The sequence below is a fragment of the Pseudonaja textilis genome, chromosome 3, assembly GCF_049901715.1.
Source record: "Pseudonaja textilis isolate UNSWEBS1 chromosome 3, rPseTex1.2, whole genome shotgun sequence".
In the NCBI taxonomy this organism is placed as follows: domain Eukaryota; kingdom Metazoa; phylum Chordata; class Lepidosauria; order Squamata; family Elapidae; genus Pseudonaja; species Pseudonaja textilis.
Window position 1 is genome coordinate 16,733,567 of NC_141992.1, and position 21,026 is coordinate 16,754,592.

The 21,026-nt window shown below is 38.9% G+C and overlaps 1 protein-coding gene across 4 annotated transcripts in view; it reads right to left on the reverse strand.

The window, feature by feature from the left end:
* Positions 1 to 572: 572 nt before the first annotated feature.
* TFAP2C (transcription factor AP-2 gamma) overlaps positions 573 to 21,026 on the reverse strand; it is a 33,967-nt gene continuing 13,513 nt past the window's right edge. For 2 of the 4 annotated variants that reach the window (XM_087928967.1, XM_026697460.2), the window contains exons 2-7: positions 19,296 to 19,775; positions 15,147 to 15,198; positions 12,448 to 12,637; positions 10,039 to 10,157; positions 4,672 to 4,813; positions 573 to 2,908 (exon numbers count right to left, since the gene is read on the reverse strand). In XM_087928967.1, coding sequence (XP_087785093.1) covers positions 2,623 to 2,908; positions 4,672 to 4,813; positions 10,039 to 10,157; positions 12,448 to 12,637; positions 15,147 to 15,198; positions 19,296 to 19,775 — 1,269 coding nt within the window. In that variant the 3' untranslated portion in view covers positions 573 to 2,622. Of the gene's footprint in view, positions 2,909 to 4,671; positions 4,814 to 10,038; positions 10,158 to 12,447; positions 12,671 to 15,146; positions 15,199 to 19,295; positions 19,776 to 21,026 lie in introns of all 4 variants that reach the window. The other 2 variants (XM_087928964.1, XM_026697459.2) reach the window with 1 other exon arrangement.

The following is a 21,026-nucleotide window of genomic DNA, read 5'->3' on the forward strand; positions in this document are numbered from 1 at the left end:
TCTCTCACACACACACAGAGAGAGAGAGAGAGTAGAGTAGAGTAGAATAGAACAGAGTAGAATAGAATAGAACAGAATAGAATAGAAAATAGAGTAGAGTAGAGTAGAGTAGAGTAGAGTAGAGTAGAGTAGAATAGAATAGAGTAGAATAGAATAGAATAGATAAGAGTGGAGTGGAGTAGAGTAGAGTAGAGTAGAGTAGAGTAGAGTAGAGTAGAGTAGAGTAGAGTCGAATAGAATAGAATAGAATAGAATAGAACAGAACAGAATAGAATAGAATAGATAAGAGTGGAGTGGAGTGGAGTGGAGTGGAGTGGAGTAGAGTAGAGTAGAGCAGAGCAGAGCAGAGCAGAGCAGAGTCAAACAGAATAGAGTAGAGTAGAGTAGAGTAGAGTAGAGTAGAGTAGAGTAGGTTGGAAGGGACCTTGGAGGTCTTCTAGTCCAACCTGCTTAGGCAGGAAACACTATACCATTTCAGACAAATGAATACATCTTGTACTCATTCCAAATACTACCAAATAAGCAGTTATTGCTCAGTCAACAGACACTTTCAAACATATATAACTCTCCAGTGCCAAAACAGGGGAAAATTTTATTTTATTTGTAAAAAGTCTTTAAATATTTAGCATAAAACAGACTGTACATCATCTAGCAGTGTATGCAGTTTAGCCAGTATTTTATTTATTTATTTCATTTTTTAATTTTTTTTTGTGGGGTGGGGTAAACTTTTAAAATCTGAATCCCATTTATTAAAAAAGTATTAAAATGTTCACCATTATTTACAAACCCCTTTTAAATTACACATAAATAAATATATACATTCAAGACATTGTTTTCCCTTATACACATAAAACTTCCCTGGAGACATACATATATTTATATTTATATTTTTTGGCCTATGTAGGCAAACAAAAAAAAATTAAAACTTACGTGCCTATTTTCAAGTTTTTTTCCTTTTTTAATTTAAAAAAAATGACCTGATGATGATGCACATAAAGCTGCAGTATCTCTTTTTCATATTTTTAAAGTGGATGAAAAATTAAGGTTTTAATATTAGCTCAAAGTAATTCTTCCTTGAATACAAAAGATCTGCTACAGAACATTTCAGTCTTGCAACTTTTTAAAAAAAATCTGCAACCCCATTATATTAAAATATGTGTTTCTTAAATTATGCCTAGAAATCAGAACTTTTTTAAAAATAAAATAAAAGGCAAGCATGTTCAAAACTATCACATTGTTTCATTTTATTGCTTTTTTCTCTAATTAAAACCAGGAATCTCAGTATTTTGTCGAAAACTCAGAAAAACAGGGGCTAATACTGCACTATGTTCTTTTTACCTGTTGGTTTTCAATGAAGTAATAGGAACCCAGTCTAACTTCCATACTACAACATGGATGCACATTTAAAATGAATTCTTTGGGTGATTTTTCAAGAGATATCACATGATGCTGCAGATGCAAAAATGAACACAATACTAAGGTTATGATGCTACAAGAATTAATGTCACAAGATTTCAGCAACTGAGACCATTGAAATCCACCTGATTTAGTGACCGGATACGGTATTTGCTTTTTGGGGTGTGGTGGAAATTCTTCATGAATAATCTAGATAGCTCTGAATGTCTGAGCATCAACTGAGGCAACTTAGAACGTGATCAGGCCTTTGCCTGAATCTCACAGCACGCTCAAACTTTTTAATTATCCCTCTTAATTAGTTTCTCAAAACTTAACTTACTTAAAAACTACTACACAATCATGCTGGTCCTGTTCTACAAGATATGGGCATGACCTCTCTTACACAGCCTGACTGATAAAAAGTTTAACTATAATTTTAAAACTAACTTGGTCCAGCCAATGTACTTTCCTCTCCCTTTTCCATCTCTGTCTCTTTAACACACATAGAAATCTGGTCCTTTGGCAGTGGCAATGAATACCGAAACATCTGCTTCCTGTTTTAATTATAGCTTATTGATGCATCTGAAGAGGTTACAAAATCTTGGCTAGTCAAAAACTAGGAGAATCAAATGGCAGCTTAGGGTAGTTCCGCAAACTGCAGCTCGCTATTTTTCAGATGCAACAACAAACCTTGGATTTTGTTTGAACAGAAAGAAGATGCGGTCTCTTCTTTTTTCCCACAGAGGGAAAACTTGTGAGCATGTGCTGAAACTGGTTTATTGCTGAAATTTCACTGAGATTCCACCACACATAAATATATTGGAGGAAAAACATTGCCTGCAAAAGTGTCCAGGTACAGCGTGTAACAAATTTCCATACGAGGAAAAAATAAAAGAGATAGCACCACCTTTTACACAATTTAAATTTTTTTAAAAAATAATAATAAAAAGATAAATCCATGTTTACCTTCAGGTACATGGTCCCAAATGAATGGATAACAGCAGCTTTAAAAGAGGAGAAAAGAGACAACACACGTCTCCAGAAAAGGATGTGGTTGAAAATTTAAAAAAAAAAAAAAAAAAGGAGAAAAAGATGCCCCGAAGCAAGGTCTAAGAAATATCTACATGCCTTCTAGGCAAGAAGATCTTTAAGTCTGTGTGCAGTAACAGTTTTTTAAAGTCTATTTTCTCTGTGTGGGTCTCTGTGTCTTTCTCATCTTTTCCATGCTCACTTCCTGTGCTTGTCCATCTTCTCAAGGTTCTTATTGCCATCTGGGGGACTTTGATCTCCTGCATTCATGTATGATTTGTCTGCTAGCTTGAGAGCTTCGTTCAGGTAGTTCTGCACCGATGTCATCGCGGCGCAGATGGCAGCACTCCCAAATCCATGTGTGATCAGGCTGAAGTGAGTCAAACATCCCTGGATGCCAGGATCTAAGATGGGACTTGGCCTCGCGTTGCCAAGGGGGGTTCGATCCTGAGTGAGAAGCTCTGTGAATTCTTTACAGATCTGTCTGGAAGAGGCAATAGGAAAGCAAATTAGGTTTTTTTTTAACACTGCACGATGTTGCAGCCAGGGTGGCACAGTGGCTAGAGTGCAGTACTGCAGGCTACTTCTGCTGACTGCAATTTGGCAGTTCAACTCTCACCAGGCTCAAGGTTGACTCAGCTTTCCATCCTTCCGAGGTCAATAAATGAGGACCCAGATTGTTGTGGGCAACAGCTGTGCATGCCCCCCTCCCAAGCTCCATTTTCAATGGCAGAGTGTTTCAGGAGGACATTGCAACTGAAAACGGAATTCGGGAGCTGTTTTCGCTGGCAGAGCGCTTGGGCCACCACAGGCACACACACCCCAACACAAGTGACATCATGCTGGCCATGGCCACACACCCCCAGGTCAAACACAACCCTGATGTGGCCCTCAATGAAATCGAGTTCGACACCCCTGGATTATCTAGCTCAACAAGGATTCTGACAGGAGATAATCATTTGTAGCTTAGGCTTGACTCCAGTCAACAACAATTAATATGGGCAACCTGAACTAGCTTTTATACTTGTGCTTAATTTCAAAACTCCTCTACATTAAATTAGTTCAGGCCTTGGTAGAATATATTAGTTCCCTCCTTCCAGCTTTCTATTCCAAGATAGAGATAGAGAAGATAGAGATGGGGAGTGTTAGAAACAAGAGATTAAAGAATAATAAAGGGAATGGATGTTCCCACTCACTATTTGCTTCAGCTTCATCAATTACAGGCTACGGAAAGATTATTTAAATGAATAAGGCCCATGGCAGGAGAATAAGAACAGGTATCTTGAATTAAGATCATAAGCACATGAGCAAGCTATATAGGTTTAATAGCAGCAATGAGAGAAACAATTTGTAATCTTAAAGACTAGCAATTTAGTTGACCAGGATATTAATTTTCTCCTCAATACACATTCACCGAGTTCCTTTTTTAACAGTCTTTGTTTTAGAATCACAGGTGTAGTTCCAGTAGAATTTTAGAACTAAACACAGTTTAGTTGCTTTCAGCTTGAACTTCTGTCTAGATTTACTGTATTTAAGCAATTCAAGGGGAGTGGTAGCAGAATTTTCCCATCTGTGGTTTGCAAAGTTATAGAAAAAGCAAACCTGGGACAGGTGGAGGCCAATGGCTGAAGTGGAGGCATCTACAGATATCAAACTGCCCTTTGACCTAGAGCTTAAACTAGCTTACAAACTTGCAAAAATCAAACCATTCCCATTGGAATTAATTAAGGTTCATTTTTTGTCTGTCCCTGTTGTGGGGATTATAGGTAGTCCTCAATTTACAACCATTCATTTAGTGACCTTTCAAAGTTACAACCACACTGAACAAAGTAACTTAGTCCTCAACACTTAGGATGACTACAGCATCCCCACAGTCATGTGATCAAAATTTGGGAGCTTGCAACCAGAATGCATTTACATTGGTTGCAGCATCCTCGAATCATGTGTGACCTTCCATTTGTGACCTTCCCAGCTGGCTTCTGACAAGCAAAGCCAAGGTGAAATATGGATTCACTTAACTGCATGATTCACTTAATAACTGCATTATTCACTTAAAGACCATGGCAAAAGAAATTGTAAAATTGAGCATGACTCACTTAGCAATTGGCTTGTTTAGAAATGGAAAATTTACAATCCAATTGTGGTTGTAAATTGAGGATTTCCTGTACGGAGGAAACACCGCTTAAACGTTTTAATATATTCTATAAATCTTACATATTGGTTTTCACTCAAATAAAGATAACTTACTTTGCGGCCAGGAGCATATTTTTCCTGCTGGCCATCTCATTCCGGCCCAGATGGGGCCGAGTTAAATATTCCGCCACAGCTTTTGAAGGGAATTCAGTTTCACACACATAGCCAAAATCGCGGGCAAGATGTACAGCTTCCCCTACAAATGGACCACAGAAAGGAAAAAGAAGAGGGGGAAAAAGCAAGAATTTGCTTATTAGATCATACCCACTTAAATAACTGTTTGCAGACAAACAGATGAACTATATTTGCCACTGACATAACCAACCCATATGTTTAGCAAAATTTATTTTTCTCCCCGGCTTATATATCATGCCCCTGGTGGAGACTGACTCTGAGGGAGAGGAGGAACAGCCGACAGGGAGTGGAAGTGTGGCTCTGGAGGTTGTGGAGGAGGCTGGGGAAGGGCAGAGGCCAGCTGAGCAGTCAGAGGACCCAGAACCATCCCCTAGCCATCCTAGGGCAGGCAGGGAGTAGAGGATAAGGGAGAGACGTGGTCTATAGGGGAGGAGAGGGCCTTGATCCTCTTCATGGGCTGCAGCTGTGACAACTGGATAAGAGGACGGACATGCGTATGGCCGAACACTGGAAACAAAGCATGGAAATATATCTAGTTTATGGTTCTTCTCGAGTTTGGCATCCTTCCCAGTGTGTGTTCTGTTATCTGTGGATGTCCTCCGGCCCTTATCTTGCCTGGTTTGTGTTGCTTTTTTCCTGCTCCTTATAACTGTTTGTGTGGGAGTTTTTTGTCTTCCGTCAAGGATATTCGGAGCTTGGAAACAAAGTAAAGGAATAAAAGGGGCACCTGTTTTCTGTGACTGTGTTTGTTTTGTATACCACCCTGGGTCATCACATTATATTTTATAAAAACACCATTTGAGTTCAGTTTTTAAAAGGGGGTGAGGCTACCTAAGAAAGCTCCTTTAATTGATGAGTAATATTATGATGCTAAGCTTTTCTCTGGGTATCTAATAGTTGCAAAGAAACTAACTTCCCCACAATAATGGCTTTATGATGTATACTGCACTCTGCTGCACACAGAACAGCCAGTTAGCAAAACTGAGAACTATGCTATTCGAGCATTAGGAAAATTAGTCCCAGGCATCTGGAAGAGAACAGGTGGGGGAAGGTTGATTTAAAGCAATAGGCAATATTGCACATTTATTATAATTAAGGGTCAAGATCCTTTATAGGATAATAGTCTATCTTAAAGTAGGTCACCTTGAGTCCCACCATACAAATAATTCTCATTCTTTAATTGTCATTTGCTCCAGTATGTTTTTGCAAAAATGTGAAGCAATTGCAAAAATATTTCTGTGGTAATAATTAGCATGAATTAACACAAGTTCCAAGCAACCAGGATATTTATAAGCGAAGCAGCAAATGAATTTCCACTGACTGCTCCTGAATGTATCACCTCTCACAATGTCTGCAGTTTAAGCCAAAATACAGTCATCCAAAATTAGAGGACATTTGCGTCAATATACTTAGGAAGGCAACTGTTCACTTTTAATGGATCTATATATATTTCATCCAGCCAGCCCATTTGATAATGCAGTTCAGCAAAAGCTGTAGAATGCAAGTATTCTGACTATAAACATGCATGTACTTCCTTGGAAACAACTGATTTGCCCATGTGAATTTGTCTTTGATTGCAGTAGCAAAGGTTGCCTATTGACGTGTGAATCAAACAGCATGGGCAAGTATTAGAGACAAATTTCACATCAAGTTATATACTTCACTTCAACAGAGATAGGTCTTGCACTAATTTAACCTTTCACTCCAAATTTCCAACTACCATACAGGAATTACAGGAACAGTTGCGAGTTGAAGATTTGAAACAAAAAACTCATCACATTTTGCTGCTGGGCTTCAACAGACTTAGAAAATACATCCTGTTTCTAAACAAGACATAATTATCATTAAATATTGTTTTGCATTTAAAGGTTCTCTACCTTTGTTTTTGGTTACAGCATCTCTCTATCTTCCATCACCCACCAAAATGAAACAACATTAGAAGGGATCCTAGAGGTCATCTCATTCAACTCATTTGCTGTGCAAGTATCCCTAACAACCAACTAGCCAGAAGTACCTTAAGCCAAGGAAGACACCATTCTCAAAACTCTTTTAAGCCAAGGAAGATATCATTCTCAAAACTCTTTTTTGCAGCAAACTGATCCTATAGTTTGAGGGTTTCTCCTAAGAGTTTAACTGAAATCTGCTCCCTCTCCTAACTGGTTTTTGCTCCACTTTCTGCAACAGCAGAGAAAAAACCTTCTTCTTCATCAGTGCAGTTCTGAAAACATTGACTTTAGGAATGACTGTATTCTTTTGTCAAGCTAAGCAAGCCTCAGCTTGGTTCATATTTGAGGGAAGACTTTTGGGAAGGCCTAAGCTCTAGGCTAGACCCTAGATTCCCAGAATGCAATAGTAACCCTCTTATCGACTACTGCCAAGGAAATTGTGTGGTAGTATCCATAATGTCATGAGGAGTCAAGCTTGACTCAAAGACTTGATTTTATTCCATGGTAGAAATAGGTCTTCCTTGATTGAAACTTTTCTTATTAACAATTTGTTACCTGATTATTGGTTCTGTTACTTGTATTCATATGACTATTTAGTTCATTGTTTTAGGTTGTATGGGAGCCCCGAGTATGGCAGAGTTAAAAACAACAACCACCACCAAAAAACAGAAAACACAGTCCAGCAGAAGACCTTGCTCCTATTAAACACAACAAATTTCCCTGCTACAGATTTGGTATATGAAAGGAGATGTATCAGTCCTAATTCCTTGTACAAGGAGCTCATTGCATGATAAATATTTCTAAATTTAATTTAATCTAATTTAATGGATTTAAAGGCCACCTAACTTCAAATAGGCTCTAGGTGGCTTACAATATTTATATATTTTTGGTCACATGTCTATAGTTTGTTTAGAATATATAAATGTCTTTGTTTCAATATATGAATATATAAAAGTTTTTGTTTTAAAGGGTAGTTTTAGAATCCCACAGACAAAACATACATTGTTGCAATTTATCTTTCTGATTTAGCAATCCAAAAATCTCTGGTTTAGGCTCTTCTCTGTTCACGATTGCTTTGAACCCTTATCAGTCCTTGCCAATCGTTCTTCTCAGCTTTTTATAGGTTGTTTTTAGCTCTGCTTTACTCAGTGCAACTTTATAAGGAATTCTTTTAAGAAATCAGGCAATGTAGCAAGAATTGAAGCTGCTTGTTAGCACACAGCTTAAAGTATTCCAAGAAACATCATTATCAAAGAATGCCATCATTCTGCTAAACAACTAATTCACACAACACTGTCAAATTAACTACTAAGACTGTATTACTATTCTTCTCAACCTTACTAGTACCTATCTCTTCCCACTTATGGCTATATCCATGTTGCTTGTATCTTTACAACTTATATTGTTTTTATTGTTTCCTGGTATGACTTGATTGCTTATTAGTAGACTATCACTAAGTGTTGTATCTTATGGGTCTTGATGAATATATGTTATTTTTTTCTTTTTGTACACTGAGAGCATGTGCACCAAAGACAAGTTCCTTGTGTGTCCAATCATGCTTGGCCAATAAAAAACTCTATTCTATTCTACGAAAAAGTCTTTAGATTAATGCAACGGACAATCCAATTCTTCTAAATCAGCCATTTCTGCATAAAATATATGTCCTCATCTGCCCATAATGAAACAAACGAACAAACCAGTTATTTAACTGGAATCAGCTCTGACAAACATGGGGGGAAAATAACTGGTAGCGTTGGCTCCAATTATACCTGGGAAGGAGAAGAGAGATATTCAAAGCTTCTGATCACCTCTGAAGTGTGACATCTCTGAGTCTTCGATGAACAAATTTCACCATTAATCTACAATTATTATGCACTTTTTTTAAAAAATAGACAATCAATTTTTACTGCTTTGGCAGTAAATTAAATGCCAATTTTACAATGTCTATAAAATCTCCCAATCCAAAACTTTTTAACATACCATCCATGACAAGGATGTTTATCCTCCAAGGTTATGCCCTAACATATCCTTCATTCCTCCCTCCCCACTTCTGGTATGAGTACTAACATCTTCACTTGCAGCTCTGCAGGGGAAACATGTTTTATCTGCAAAAAGCATTTTGGAATGAAAATTGGGGCTGCCGGGGGAACAGAATTGTGCCATTTAGATCCTTCAAGTCCAACTTCTTACAGGTAGTATCCTCGACTTACAATCATTCATTTAGTGACCAAAGTTACAACTGCACTGAAAAAGGGACTTACAGCCGTTTTCCACAGCAATCCCCATGGTCCCATGATCAAAATTCAGACACTCAGCAAATGGTTCATATTTATGACGGTTGCAGTGTCCTGGGGTCTTGTGACAAGCGACCTTAGTGACCTTCTGACAAGCAAATTCAACGGGGGAAGCCAGATTCACTCAACAACTCTGTTACTAACTTAACAACTACGGTGATTTATTTAACAACTGTGGCAAGAAAGGTAATAAAATAGGCCAAAACTCACATAACAGCTGTCTTGCTTAACAACAGAAATTTGGGGCTCAATTGCAGTTTTAATTCAAGGACTAAAACATGAAGAACTAAAACATACGGGGACTAAAACATATGAAGAACAGTAGCAGGATTTGGGTTTGGCTAGTCTAGAGAAAAGGAGGACTTGGGGGTGGGGGTGTGGAAACACACATGATAGCAGTCTTCCAATATTTGAGGAGCTGCCACAGAGAGGAGTGGGTCAATTTATTTTCCAAAGCACCAGAAGGCAGGACAAGAAACAATTGCTGGAAACTAATCAAGGAGAGAAGCAGCCTAGAACTAGGGAGAAATTTCCCAAAAGCGAGGACAATATCCAGTAGAACAGCTTGCATTCAGAAGTTGTGGGTGCTCCATTACTGGAGATTTTTAAGAAGAGACTGGACAGTCTCTTGTCTGAAATGATATAGGATTTCCTGCTTCAGCAGGGGGTTAGACTAGAAGACCTCCAAGGTCCCTTCCACCTCCATTCTGATTCTGACTACTTGTACTGGGAGAATTGAAATTCCTAGTTCAGGCTAGCTTTCAAGTCAGGCAGAACTATAAACTGAAGCATCTTCAATCTGCCCAAACTCTACTTTTACACATCCCTGAGTAAATCCATCACCTCTCATGGATCCAGAGAGGAACAGCTCTTACCACTAGGACACTTTCTTCTCCTTCAATTGGAACCAAGACCATTATTTTGAGTCCTGCATCCATATATCTGAAGACCGTCCTTTTCGGGAAGACAGCTTTGATCGGTGAACACAAATCGCTCGCCTTGCCCTTTAACCCAGAAATGGCTTTATAGAGAGAAGACCAACTGACCTTCTACCAACGATGTAAGTAATGTCACATTTGCAGCTTTCCTTCTGCCTGCAGGAAGATTCAAGCCAATTTTGTCCAGCTTCTCCCTTAGTGAGCGGCCCCCGTTTTTAGATTTGGCTCTGCGGAGGAGAGAGACAGGGATGGAGAGGGTGTTTAGATGGATTCGTTGAAGAGGTCACATTTTGAAGCAATTGGGAAATGCAAGTTGCTGACATTCAATACTCTTTCTACTGATGGAGGGAGGGAAGAGGTGGAGGGAGGGAAGGGAGGACTGTGACCAAAACAAGAGCTGACCTACTTTTGAATGTTCCATCACATGAACATCAGAAAACAAGATGAAAAAGGAAGGAAGGGGGAGGAAGAGAAGGATACGCTTTGCCTCTGCGTTTACACTATCAAGCATCATTACAATCAGGATGACCGACATAGTGAAAATTAAAACCTTTTACAAACACACTGAGCATCAACAAACAAACTTTTGTTGTGGCAGTACCCGTACACAGATATTAAATGCAGCCTTAATTTTTTTAAAAATCTCGGACGTGTAAAGTCCACTGTACTTCCACCACTACGGATGGCATTTGAGGAAGGAATTGGCCACATTCCCCAATTCCTGAAAATTAAGCTATATGTTAGCAATTCTCCAAAGCAGTGTTTCTCAACCTCAGGAACTTAAGCATGCTGGCTAGGAATTCTGGAAGCTGGAAGTCCACCCATCTTAAAGTTCGTTAGGCTGAGAAATGCTGTTCTAAAGCATAGTTAAATAATTCTGATGAACTGCTGAACAGAACTGCTTAATATGAACATTATACAGTATTTCAAAAGGTAAAGTGGATATGAATCCTTCTACAAGCACAACAAGCTTTTGGGTTCAAGAACTGGTGGGTCATAGTTCATAATCTTGATGAAACATCATCCAATCTGAGTTCAGTTTCCACACAGAATTTAAAAAAAAGAAAAGAGCTGAAATTGCCTATCAAAAGCTGTGAAGACCCAGGTAACGGAGTGAAATCTGCATAACTTAAATCTAGGACGTTCTTCCTTGCTAAGACGAGATGGTCTGCATTCATATTGTGGTAATTCCAACATTTGTTTCCGTATATATTTATTAGGAGGTACAACTATGAGTTCAATTTGTATTCTCTCTTGTGGGGATGCATTTCTTCATTTGGATAAAGCCTATTAATAAGCATCCATAAATTAATATAAAGCATGTGGCTTTCAGCTCAAGACTAAATACTGGGTTTTGAGTAACATGCTGACAAATTGCATTCCAAGACAAAAAAAAATTTTTTTACATTCTATTAATCTGCATTAAATACCATTAAAAGAGATGCTTACTTAAGACTTTCCCTAGCTAAAAAGGATCAGTTATGGTCAGTGTTTGGACAGGATACCACTAGCATATATCAGTGCTGTAAACTAGATAGAAGTTAAGTGATAAAATCAGGACTATTCGTAAGGTTGCAGCATACAAGATTTATTTAAGCCTATACACAAGAATCTGGTCAACTAAAGTTCAATACTAAATTGGCACTATACAAGGGTCAATGGAATTCAAGTGGGCTGTACTTGAATCTCTTGTGGCAACTCAAAGACTCTAAACTGATGATATGTTTAACACCACCAGCCCCAACTCTGCCTGCTCTTCTCCTACAAGTGACAGTCAATTACTTCCACACTGTTGCAGAAAAAAATAACATGGGCATGGCCAAGTAAAATCTCACGATTTACATTTGACTAAAGGACAACTTTACTTTGTCCTTCAAAATTACAGCAGATTAGCTTTTAAATCTGACTCCCCAACAATTCTGCTTTCAGCAAACCTTCAACATGCAGACAGGCAATAAACATCATCAGGGTTAGAAGAGCTCCACCTGTCCCTTTCTGAACCTCAAGACACCCAAGAATAAATCGGACTTGGCTGTTTTTTCTCAATCAATATCTTATACAATTTGGAAAGGGTGTTGTTTTAAAATAATCCATGTATTTTTCTTCACCACCTTTTAACATTAGACTGCAGTGGGTAAACTGGCAGAAGACCTGACTTCCTTATTCAATTATTTCTTTTTTTGCAATGCGGAGGTAGAGAGAGTCTGTTTAACAGGAAAAGAAAATGCACAATGAATCCTGTTATGGCACTTTTCAATTCTGCAAAAGCAAAAGGGTGCCAAGGAGGGGTGGGGGGGAAGAGTGTGAAGGCAAAGGCTTCAAAATAAACTCTATTAGGATGCAGCGTTTTATCTCCTGTTTGCAAGATTCACAACCAGAAAGAGACAAGAAGCTATTCTGTTCACAGGCCATTCAGCTTCGCAGGACACCAAGGAAGCTCCCTTGATAGGACACAGCTTCAGCCAGGAGGGGAAGGGAAGGGAAAGGAAGAAAGGGCAGAGGAACGATGGGGCTTACCTTCGGAGGACTCCTCCCAGCAGAGATGCATTCAGGCATTCTGGAGGAGACAATCTTCGCTGGACCTCAGCCACCGTCACTTTGTATTTCGATGTTGAACTGAGGAGAGAGAGCCGGCCAGGAACAGAGCAGAACACTTCGTTGGGATTGATCACTACACCCAGAAGTCCATCCTTCTGGCAAGGGAGACCTAATGCATTGTTTTTCGTTAGTGAAATGGGACCTGGAGAGCCAAAATATACAAAAACAAACAAACTACGATGGAGTGTTTCTCTCCCATCTTTTTTCTTCTTCTCTTCTTGGAAGTCTAAATCTTTTAACGTAAGAATCCCTGAGGTTATTTATGCCTCCCACGACTTGATGTCCTGGAAAATTGGAACTTTAATTACCATAATCCCCAGCTATTCTGTGTCTGATAACTAGGGGTTATGGTATCTGAAGACTTCTAGGTACCAGATTGAAGAAGGTTGTCTTCCATAATGAATCCAATTTTTTTTCTAAACAATTAAAGAGCATTGCTAGCCTAATGTGAAAAGGGCAAGCAAGGATCCATTACTTGAAAACACCTGAAGCAGTTATATGAAAAGATTGTTCTTTTATTATTTAACAAAGTATTAGGACTATATTGCTTAAGTGCCTTTCCCAATTATGCCCAATCTATTCTAGCAATTAAGAACAATAGTCTATAATCCAGCCAAGAAAAATTTAAAGTAAGCTCTTCATTTTGCTCTGAAATTCATAAGCCATGGAAAAAATGCAAACAAGACTATAACTTTTGCTAAGCTAACAATTCTATGATGAAATTGTTTTCATATTTTGCATATTGCAGAACTGCAAGATGGGCAGCCAATAAATTTGGTAATAATAATAAAAATAAAAATGTTCTCAAGTTCATTCCTTTTAAGAAATGAATGCTTTTTTCTTGACTGATAGTTCTTGGAGTCTATGAAAATTAAAACACAGAAAACCCAAGCCAGCAGATGTGTATTTGTATTAAAGTATGCTTAACTGGCAGTTACATTCTGACAACTGAAACCTGACCTCTTCCCCAGGAATATTTTGAGTTGGAGCAGGCAGGAGAAGAAAGGGTTAAAATACTAAGCCAGGAACTTTATTTATCAAAGGAGGAAGATTTTGAAAAGCAGGTGAAACAGACAGTCGAAAAAATTGTTCTACTATGAGCTAATTCTCAAATCAGCTATGAGCTGACAACAAAATATTTATGGTTTCTTCTCAGGCACATTTTCCCTTTTGTCACTTTCAAGTTACAGAAAAAATTGTCCTTTGATTTAAATATTTATTCTAAAAACTTTTGCGCGTGTGTGTGTGTGTGTGTGTACTGTGCAACAACAAAAAGGGAAATGTTTGTGCAGTTTCTCCAGCATGGATCTGCACCTCAATCTTATAAATATCGCTAGTAGAAGCTTGTGATGTGGATATACAACAGACTTCTGTAACCTGGTAACCACCCCTAAACTCACATTAAATTAGAGGTTGTTCACGGATAAGCACATATAATGGCTGCTGTGCACAGAAGGAAGGCTACCACATATCTAACCAAAAAAAGAGACCCCCTCTTTTTAAAAGGGGCTGTTCTTCTATTTTTTATATATTGAACAGAAACCGACTAAAAATAAATGCTGAAGCTGTGGCCAAAGTGTTGGTTGCAGGAGGAATATTTCTTTGTTGATTTGCTCATGTTAAACACAAGCAACAACAATGCAGAGAGAGATCATTATCCTCAAACAAATATTTATATTATCCTTGAGAGCTTTCCTTTCTCCCCCAACTCCTTAGATGAAGGATTTTATTTTTCCTTCCAAGTCATCTACAACTACCAATGAATGGATAATAACAAAAACAACAAATTTTAACAAACGGAACTCCATCTTCAAAAATTTGCACATTATGTATTGTAACCCAGAACATAACATCCAAGGAATTGCTATAAGGTTTCCAGAAGAAAACCTAACCCTTTTGAAATCCATTGTATTAAGCCAAGATCCAGAATACAGATACTTTTTTTAAAAAATATAGATTTGTAAAATATTTGTTTATAAATAAATATTTAGGTTGATCATATCCACAGCCTGTTTTTCCCCAGAAAATAATATATCCGTGTGTGTGTGTGTGTGTGTGTGTGTGTGTGTGTGTGTGTGTGTTTTCTCTTAAGTTTTCGTGGGTATTTATATGTATGGTATTCAGCTTTGTTTGGGTATTTTCCCACGTCGTTATAGTTGTGCTTTTAAAGTTGTAGCGACGTTTCGGCAGAATCTCATCTGCCATCATCAGGCTTCTGTATAGTGTTCGTCCGACGAACCCAATACAGAAGCCTGATGATGGCAGATGAGATTCTGCCGAAACGTCGCTACAACTTTAAAAGCACAACTATAACAACGTGGGAAAATACCCAAACAAAGCTGAATACCATGTATGTAAGTATGTATGTATGTATATATATGTATGTATGTATGTATGTATGTATGTATGTAAATAAAACAACTCATATAAAGAATCTGATAGCCTTGGGGGGGAATATCTTATTTTTTTACACTTGAGTTTGTTGTTGTTTTAAACAAAGTCTCTTTTCAAAAAGGAACATAAAGGCAAATCTGAAACTCCTAAAAAAGTTTACGAGTGAAAATACCATCCTATAAAAGACAAAAGAAAACAAACCAGCAGCATGTAAACTTACTGACCTTTTCTTATGACGGTCTGGTCATGCATTAATAAGTGCTGATCTTCCACATTCTGGAGAGAGAATGTGATTTTTTTTTTAACAATACAGCAATGGAAACACAATTTGTTCCCCGCTTCCCCACCCAATGTACAAACATATCTCATTAACATAGTCCCCTAGTTGGTTTTAGCAAAAGCCACAATACTTTATAGTAAAGCTTTTAATGGACATCTAAAACAGGCCAACCCAAACCAACAAAAGTTATCTTTTTTTTGAAATTGCATCAAGACCAGCAGGATATATCCAAGAAGCTCCAGTGCCTGTCAGGTTACTCCAGGAAGCAAGTCAGCAACTTCGCTGTTCAGTAAACATGCTGCCTTCGTTCCCGTGCATAGTTAGAATTATGATCGACTGACTTCAAAAGGGAAGAGTTCGTGGATCATACTTAAATCCCCAGTTAAACAAGTGAGGAAAGTTTTTTTTTCATGACTGAGGCATTTAGGATGTTGGTGCAGACAAACAACAGAATCTGTGATTCTCCTTTGCCAAAGGGCAATGATCATAACTCAGAACCATTTTTGAGCTAACCTTAAAATAGTTCAGGAAAAATGATTCGTATCATCGTGTTAAGCTATCGCAGAAATCCCCAAACTTGGCAACTTTAAGACTTGTGGACTTCAAGTCTTAAAGAGTTGAGGTCCACAAATCTTAAAGTTGCCATGTTTGGGGACCCCTGAGTTATCATATGATTGAGACCAGCTGTGATGTGGGAATGAATACATGCCCAACACAAACAATGATTTACAAATGACAAGGGAAGGGATCACATCTAATGGCAAAATTAATCACGGAGGCTGAGCACTGTGGATGCTGCACCAACATCTAAGCAGTTGGGCCTTGTCTCTGGTCTACAGGTAGCCCTCAATTTATAACCACAACTGAGCCCCAAATTGCTAAGTGAGACACCTATTAATTACATTTTTATTACCTTTCCTGCCACATTTGTTAAGTGAATGCAGTTGTTTTAAGTCAGTAACACAGTTGTTAAATGAATCTGGCTTCCCCCACCGACTTTGCATCTCAGAAGGTCGTACAAAGGGGGATCTACACCAGGACATTGCAACCATCATAAATATGAGCAGGTTGTCAAGTCCCTGAATGTTGATAAAACCACGGGGATGCCACAATAGTCATTCACTGTGAAAAACAGTCATAAGTAACTTTTTCAGTGTCACTGTACTGGTAACTTCAAACGGTCGCTGTTGTAAGTGGAGTATTTATTTTCAGAGAATTATTCTAGATAACCTGAGCTAGTTTGGTGTAGAGGTTAAGGCACCCGGCTTGAAATTGGGAGACTGTGAGTTCCAATCTTGCCTTAGGCCCTAAGCCAGCTGGGCGGACTTTGAGCCTCTCATTTTCTCTCAGGCTTAGGAAGAAGACAACAACAAACCCCTTGTGAAAAACCTTGTTGCCTATCTATGCAGGGACTTGCCTATGCAGTCATCAGGAGTCAAAACCTGACTCACAGGGACACAAAAAAAATAGCCTTAACCATGACAATGAAAGACCAACAATTTTGAGAGCAAGCCAGAAAACTACTGTAAGACTACAGAACGTCGTTCTTGGATTATTGAGCTGCTTCAGGGTCAGCTTCAATGTCCAAGAGAACACCTTGTTAACAATGCAGGCCTTCTATCCCACCGATTGCAGTCCGTGAGGCAGTTTTATTTTGGAGCCAAGCCTGAATACAGGTAATCCTCAACTTACAACAGTTCACACAGTTATCAAAGTTACAACGGCACTGAAAAAAATGACTTTTGAGCATTTTTTTCATACTTAGGATGGTTGCAGCATCCCCAATGGTCGTGTGATTTACATGTTTGACAGCTGACTTATATTTATGACGGTTGCAGTGTCCTGGAGTCATGGGATCACTTTTTCCAAACTTCTGATATACAAAGTCAATGAGAAAACTTGGGTTCACTTAACAACCGTGTTACTAATTTGAGAATTGCAATGATTCACTTAACAAATGTGGCAAGAAAAGTCGTAAAATGGGGCAAAACTCACTGAACAAATTTCTCACTTAGCAACATAAAATTTTGGGCTCAATTAGGGCCCAAATTTGACGACTACCTGTAAATGGACTCACCTAGCTAATTTCCCTTCTGGCATGGAGGATTTCTGTGCAAATGAAATGAACCACTTTGGTTGACCATGAAGGCAAGATGCAAATGGAAAATAATAATAATAAAATGCCCGTTGCTATTGCTTTCCCAAACACCTGCCTGGTGGCTTGCAAATATGGAATGCTATTGGCCCTCATTGGCTGAGGACCGATTGAGAACAGCTGGAGAACATCAGCTTGGAGAAAACAATGTTAGCCAATCAAGCTGCCTTCCTTGGAATGATGAAGCAGAGGTAGCTGTCTCATTTGTGTAGGATTGTTCCATAATAGGATTGCACAAGTTATGAAGCAATGGAGGGAAGACAGATTCTCACACCTCTGTGTTTGTGCAATGCCTCTTTCATGCCCGAGTGATACACATTTCAGGGTGAAGGAATGATCGGTTTCAAACTCGATTCACCCGTACCGGGCTTCTCATTTTCAGATTTTCATAAATGTAAAAGAAAATAAAGCATGCCTGGCTGAACAAAACCGTCCATTCTACCAGCGACATCCCTCTAAGGGCGTTTTCTCAGCAAACAGCAAAAGCTTGTAACGCCTTCCATACTTCCTTGCACAACACGCAGGAATCATTTTAGGAGCATGAAATTCTCTTGAGCACATCCTTTGTGCTGCTCTACCCTGCCCTTTATTTTAGCATTAATGTTATTGCACTGACTGTATACACTTTAGATCTATTAATCTATTCACTCTAGATCATCACCATGAAGGCAAAATTAGTGGATGAACCTGAAAATGATTTTAATCTAAGTGCTAAACAACTAAGTAAAAAAAAAAAAAACCATCAGCATCTATTTTCTAAAAGTTGAGGGTATAATGGTCAAATCTAGCGACTCCAAGGTTCTCCTTTTGTTGAAAGAGCAAGCTTTATCCAGAACTGGGAATTTCAACTTCTCCCAATACAAGTAGTTCTTGACTTACAATTACAGTTGAGCCCCAAATTTCTGTGGCTCAGTGAGACAGGTTAAGTGACTTTTCCCTCCATTTCACAATCTTTCTTGCCACGGTTAAGAATCAAGGCAGTTGTTAAAATTGGTAGCTTGGTTGTTAAATGAATCTGGGTTTTTTGGTTGTCAGAACAAAAGGTGATCCCAGGACCCCAGGAACAGTCATAAACATGAACCGGTTGCCAAGCATCTAAAAGCACCCAAGCTGATCACATGACCATGGGGGAGGCTGCAGATGTCGTAAGTGTGAAAACCCGGGCACGACTCACTTTTTGTCAGTGCCGTTATAATTTCAAACGGTCACCAAATGAATGGTTGGAATTCGAGGACTCTCTGCAAAGCTTTTCTTTAATAAGATAGCCCAAGATTGCCTGAGCTATTAGTTAGCAAAAGCTGATAAAAGAGAATATTTGTAGCTCAGCGTTGAAAAGAAGTGCTCTCTGAGCTTGGTTCTTTTCTTGCAGACGTTTCATTACCCAAACTAGATAACTGTCGGGATTCCGGCATTTTCCCCCAATTAAATCATGAGTCTCGAGCCAAACTTCCAAAACCTCAAAAGGATTTATTGGTAGTTAACATGTCGAGCCCTGCCTGGGTGTAGCCGACTGAGGCACATCATTCATTGTCACCCTTGACCCTGGTTTTTTCCCCCCACCCCCTGGGTGTATCATAATTCATATTCTCCAATGGGACACATCCATAGCCAAGAGTCATCAATCATGTTCTCCAGTTAGATATTTGCGCAGCAGAAACTTCAGTCACCTAGTTACTATCTTTTGATTTTCAAGCTGCTGCACTGTTCTTTCAAACCCCTCCCCCCCTTTCTGTTGGCAACTCTAAAAAGACCATAGAAATATTTTATGAGTTGACATTAACATCAGCAGCACTGATGATGTTACCTAGTTTGGTTTAATGAAACGCCTACAAGAAATCATCTCAAGCTCAGAGAGCATCAAGGACCCCCACATTAGCAAAAGCTGCCGTAGCATCCTCCCCATTCGTGACATTTCTATTCCGACCCCAGAAATGTTACCTGAACCTCTTCCATCTGGTGGGTCATGTCATGCAGTCCTAAGTTCTCTGCTAAACTGGAAGCGTCAAGCCCATGGCCGTGGGGCAGGAGCAGCTCAGATCGCCTGTAGGTTTCCCTTCTTGCCCCAAGGGAGCCGCTTTCCAGTGCTGGGAGATGAGGCACCAAGCCAGAACGGGCATGGTGGGATAAACCAGAATGGTCTTGGCTGGTCTGACGGTTGGGCCAGCTGGTTTGCTGCTGGCTGGGAGGAGGAGGTGGCGGCTGATGAAGTGGATTGATGGAAAAAGGATCCCCGAGGTGTGAGTAAGGATCACTGGACTGGGAGTAAGGCAAAGGCTGATAGGGGGGAGGGAAATAAGGTGGCTGGAAGTCAGAGCTCCCCGAGTGGGAAAGAGGGGGAGCTGGACTGTAGAGATGCTGGCTGACAGCGGAGAGGTGAGGCAATCTAGGATTCCCGTTGCTGCTTCCATCATGGCGGTCCTGAGGGGGGAAAAAAACAAGTGCAACCCCAGTTAGTGAAATTCTGGAACCAGGGGAAGACCAGCAAACTACTGCCATATACTGGAATTCTGCTTGAAGGGCCTCACTGAGAAATAATTTAAACAATTTAAAGATAGCCCCCTAATGCCGCTTGGGATGAGAATCAGTACTCAAATATGGCAGACATAATTGCATGCGACATTAATTAAATTAAAACCTGCTGTTTTAATCTTAAATGCAACAAATTACAAACCAATCAATACTGACTTGTATTTTATTCTATAATCTAATAAAATGTTTTATGAAAAAAATACCAAGTTTTATTTCAACTATTTTGGGGCCAGTCAAGTGAAAAAAAATATAATACTTCATACACAAACATAATATCAAACCACACTCTGTAATAAATGATAAAAACCCTGAATTTGCAGCATTGCTTTTAAGTTTGATTTAGCGATTTATAGAGTTTCATATGACAATTCTAGGCAGCTCACTAAAATTTATTAAATTAAAAATTTATTAAATGTAGATGCCACCTAACTCCCAGTGGTTTACAATTGTTAAAATATTTTTTTAAAAAAACATGGAATACAAAAAATACGTGAAACCAGAACAAGAGAAAGGCACAAACAAAGATGGCAAAGAAAATAAACCCAGGAGAACAGAAAGAAAAAAGGGGACATCAATTGTCCTCTCTAAAAACCCGGGAGCCTTTAATGTTTTTTAAAATCCTAGTAGAATGGGAATCCTTCAAATTTCACTCCAGGGAATGAGACCCAGAGCATCTTATTCCAGAGAGCAGATACTGCTACAGAGGATGTGAGTTTTTGGGATCCTGATATGTTGCATTCAATCGCTGGCAGCTATTCAGAAATGCACATATATTATCCTGAAATATTTGGCTTGCAATCTAACCAGATACTTTGATTAATCAGAGTAAAGTACCACTGAGTTCAAGAAGTTCAATGTATAACTTTGCCATTGCTTCTACAAACACAAGGACCAAATTTCATTTATTTCAATGGTCTCCCTCCAAAATATAACCACAACTTCCAAGTTGTTGTTTTTCTAAAAGAAAGGCTATATCGGTTCTTAATGTACCACAGAATTTTAAAAATTGTCCCTTTAAATAACAACCATCCTTTTGCCCACTTATTGCTGCATAAAACACTAAACACCCTTTTAGCAACTGAAAAGTTAATTAACTCATTAGCCAGAGCTTCTGACATGGAGCTATAGGAAGATTCCAGT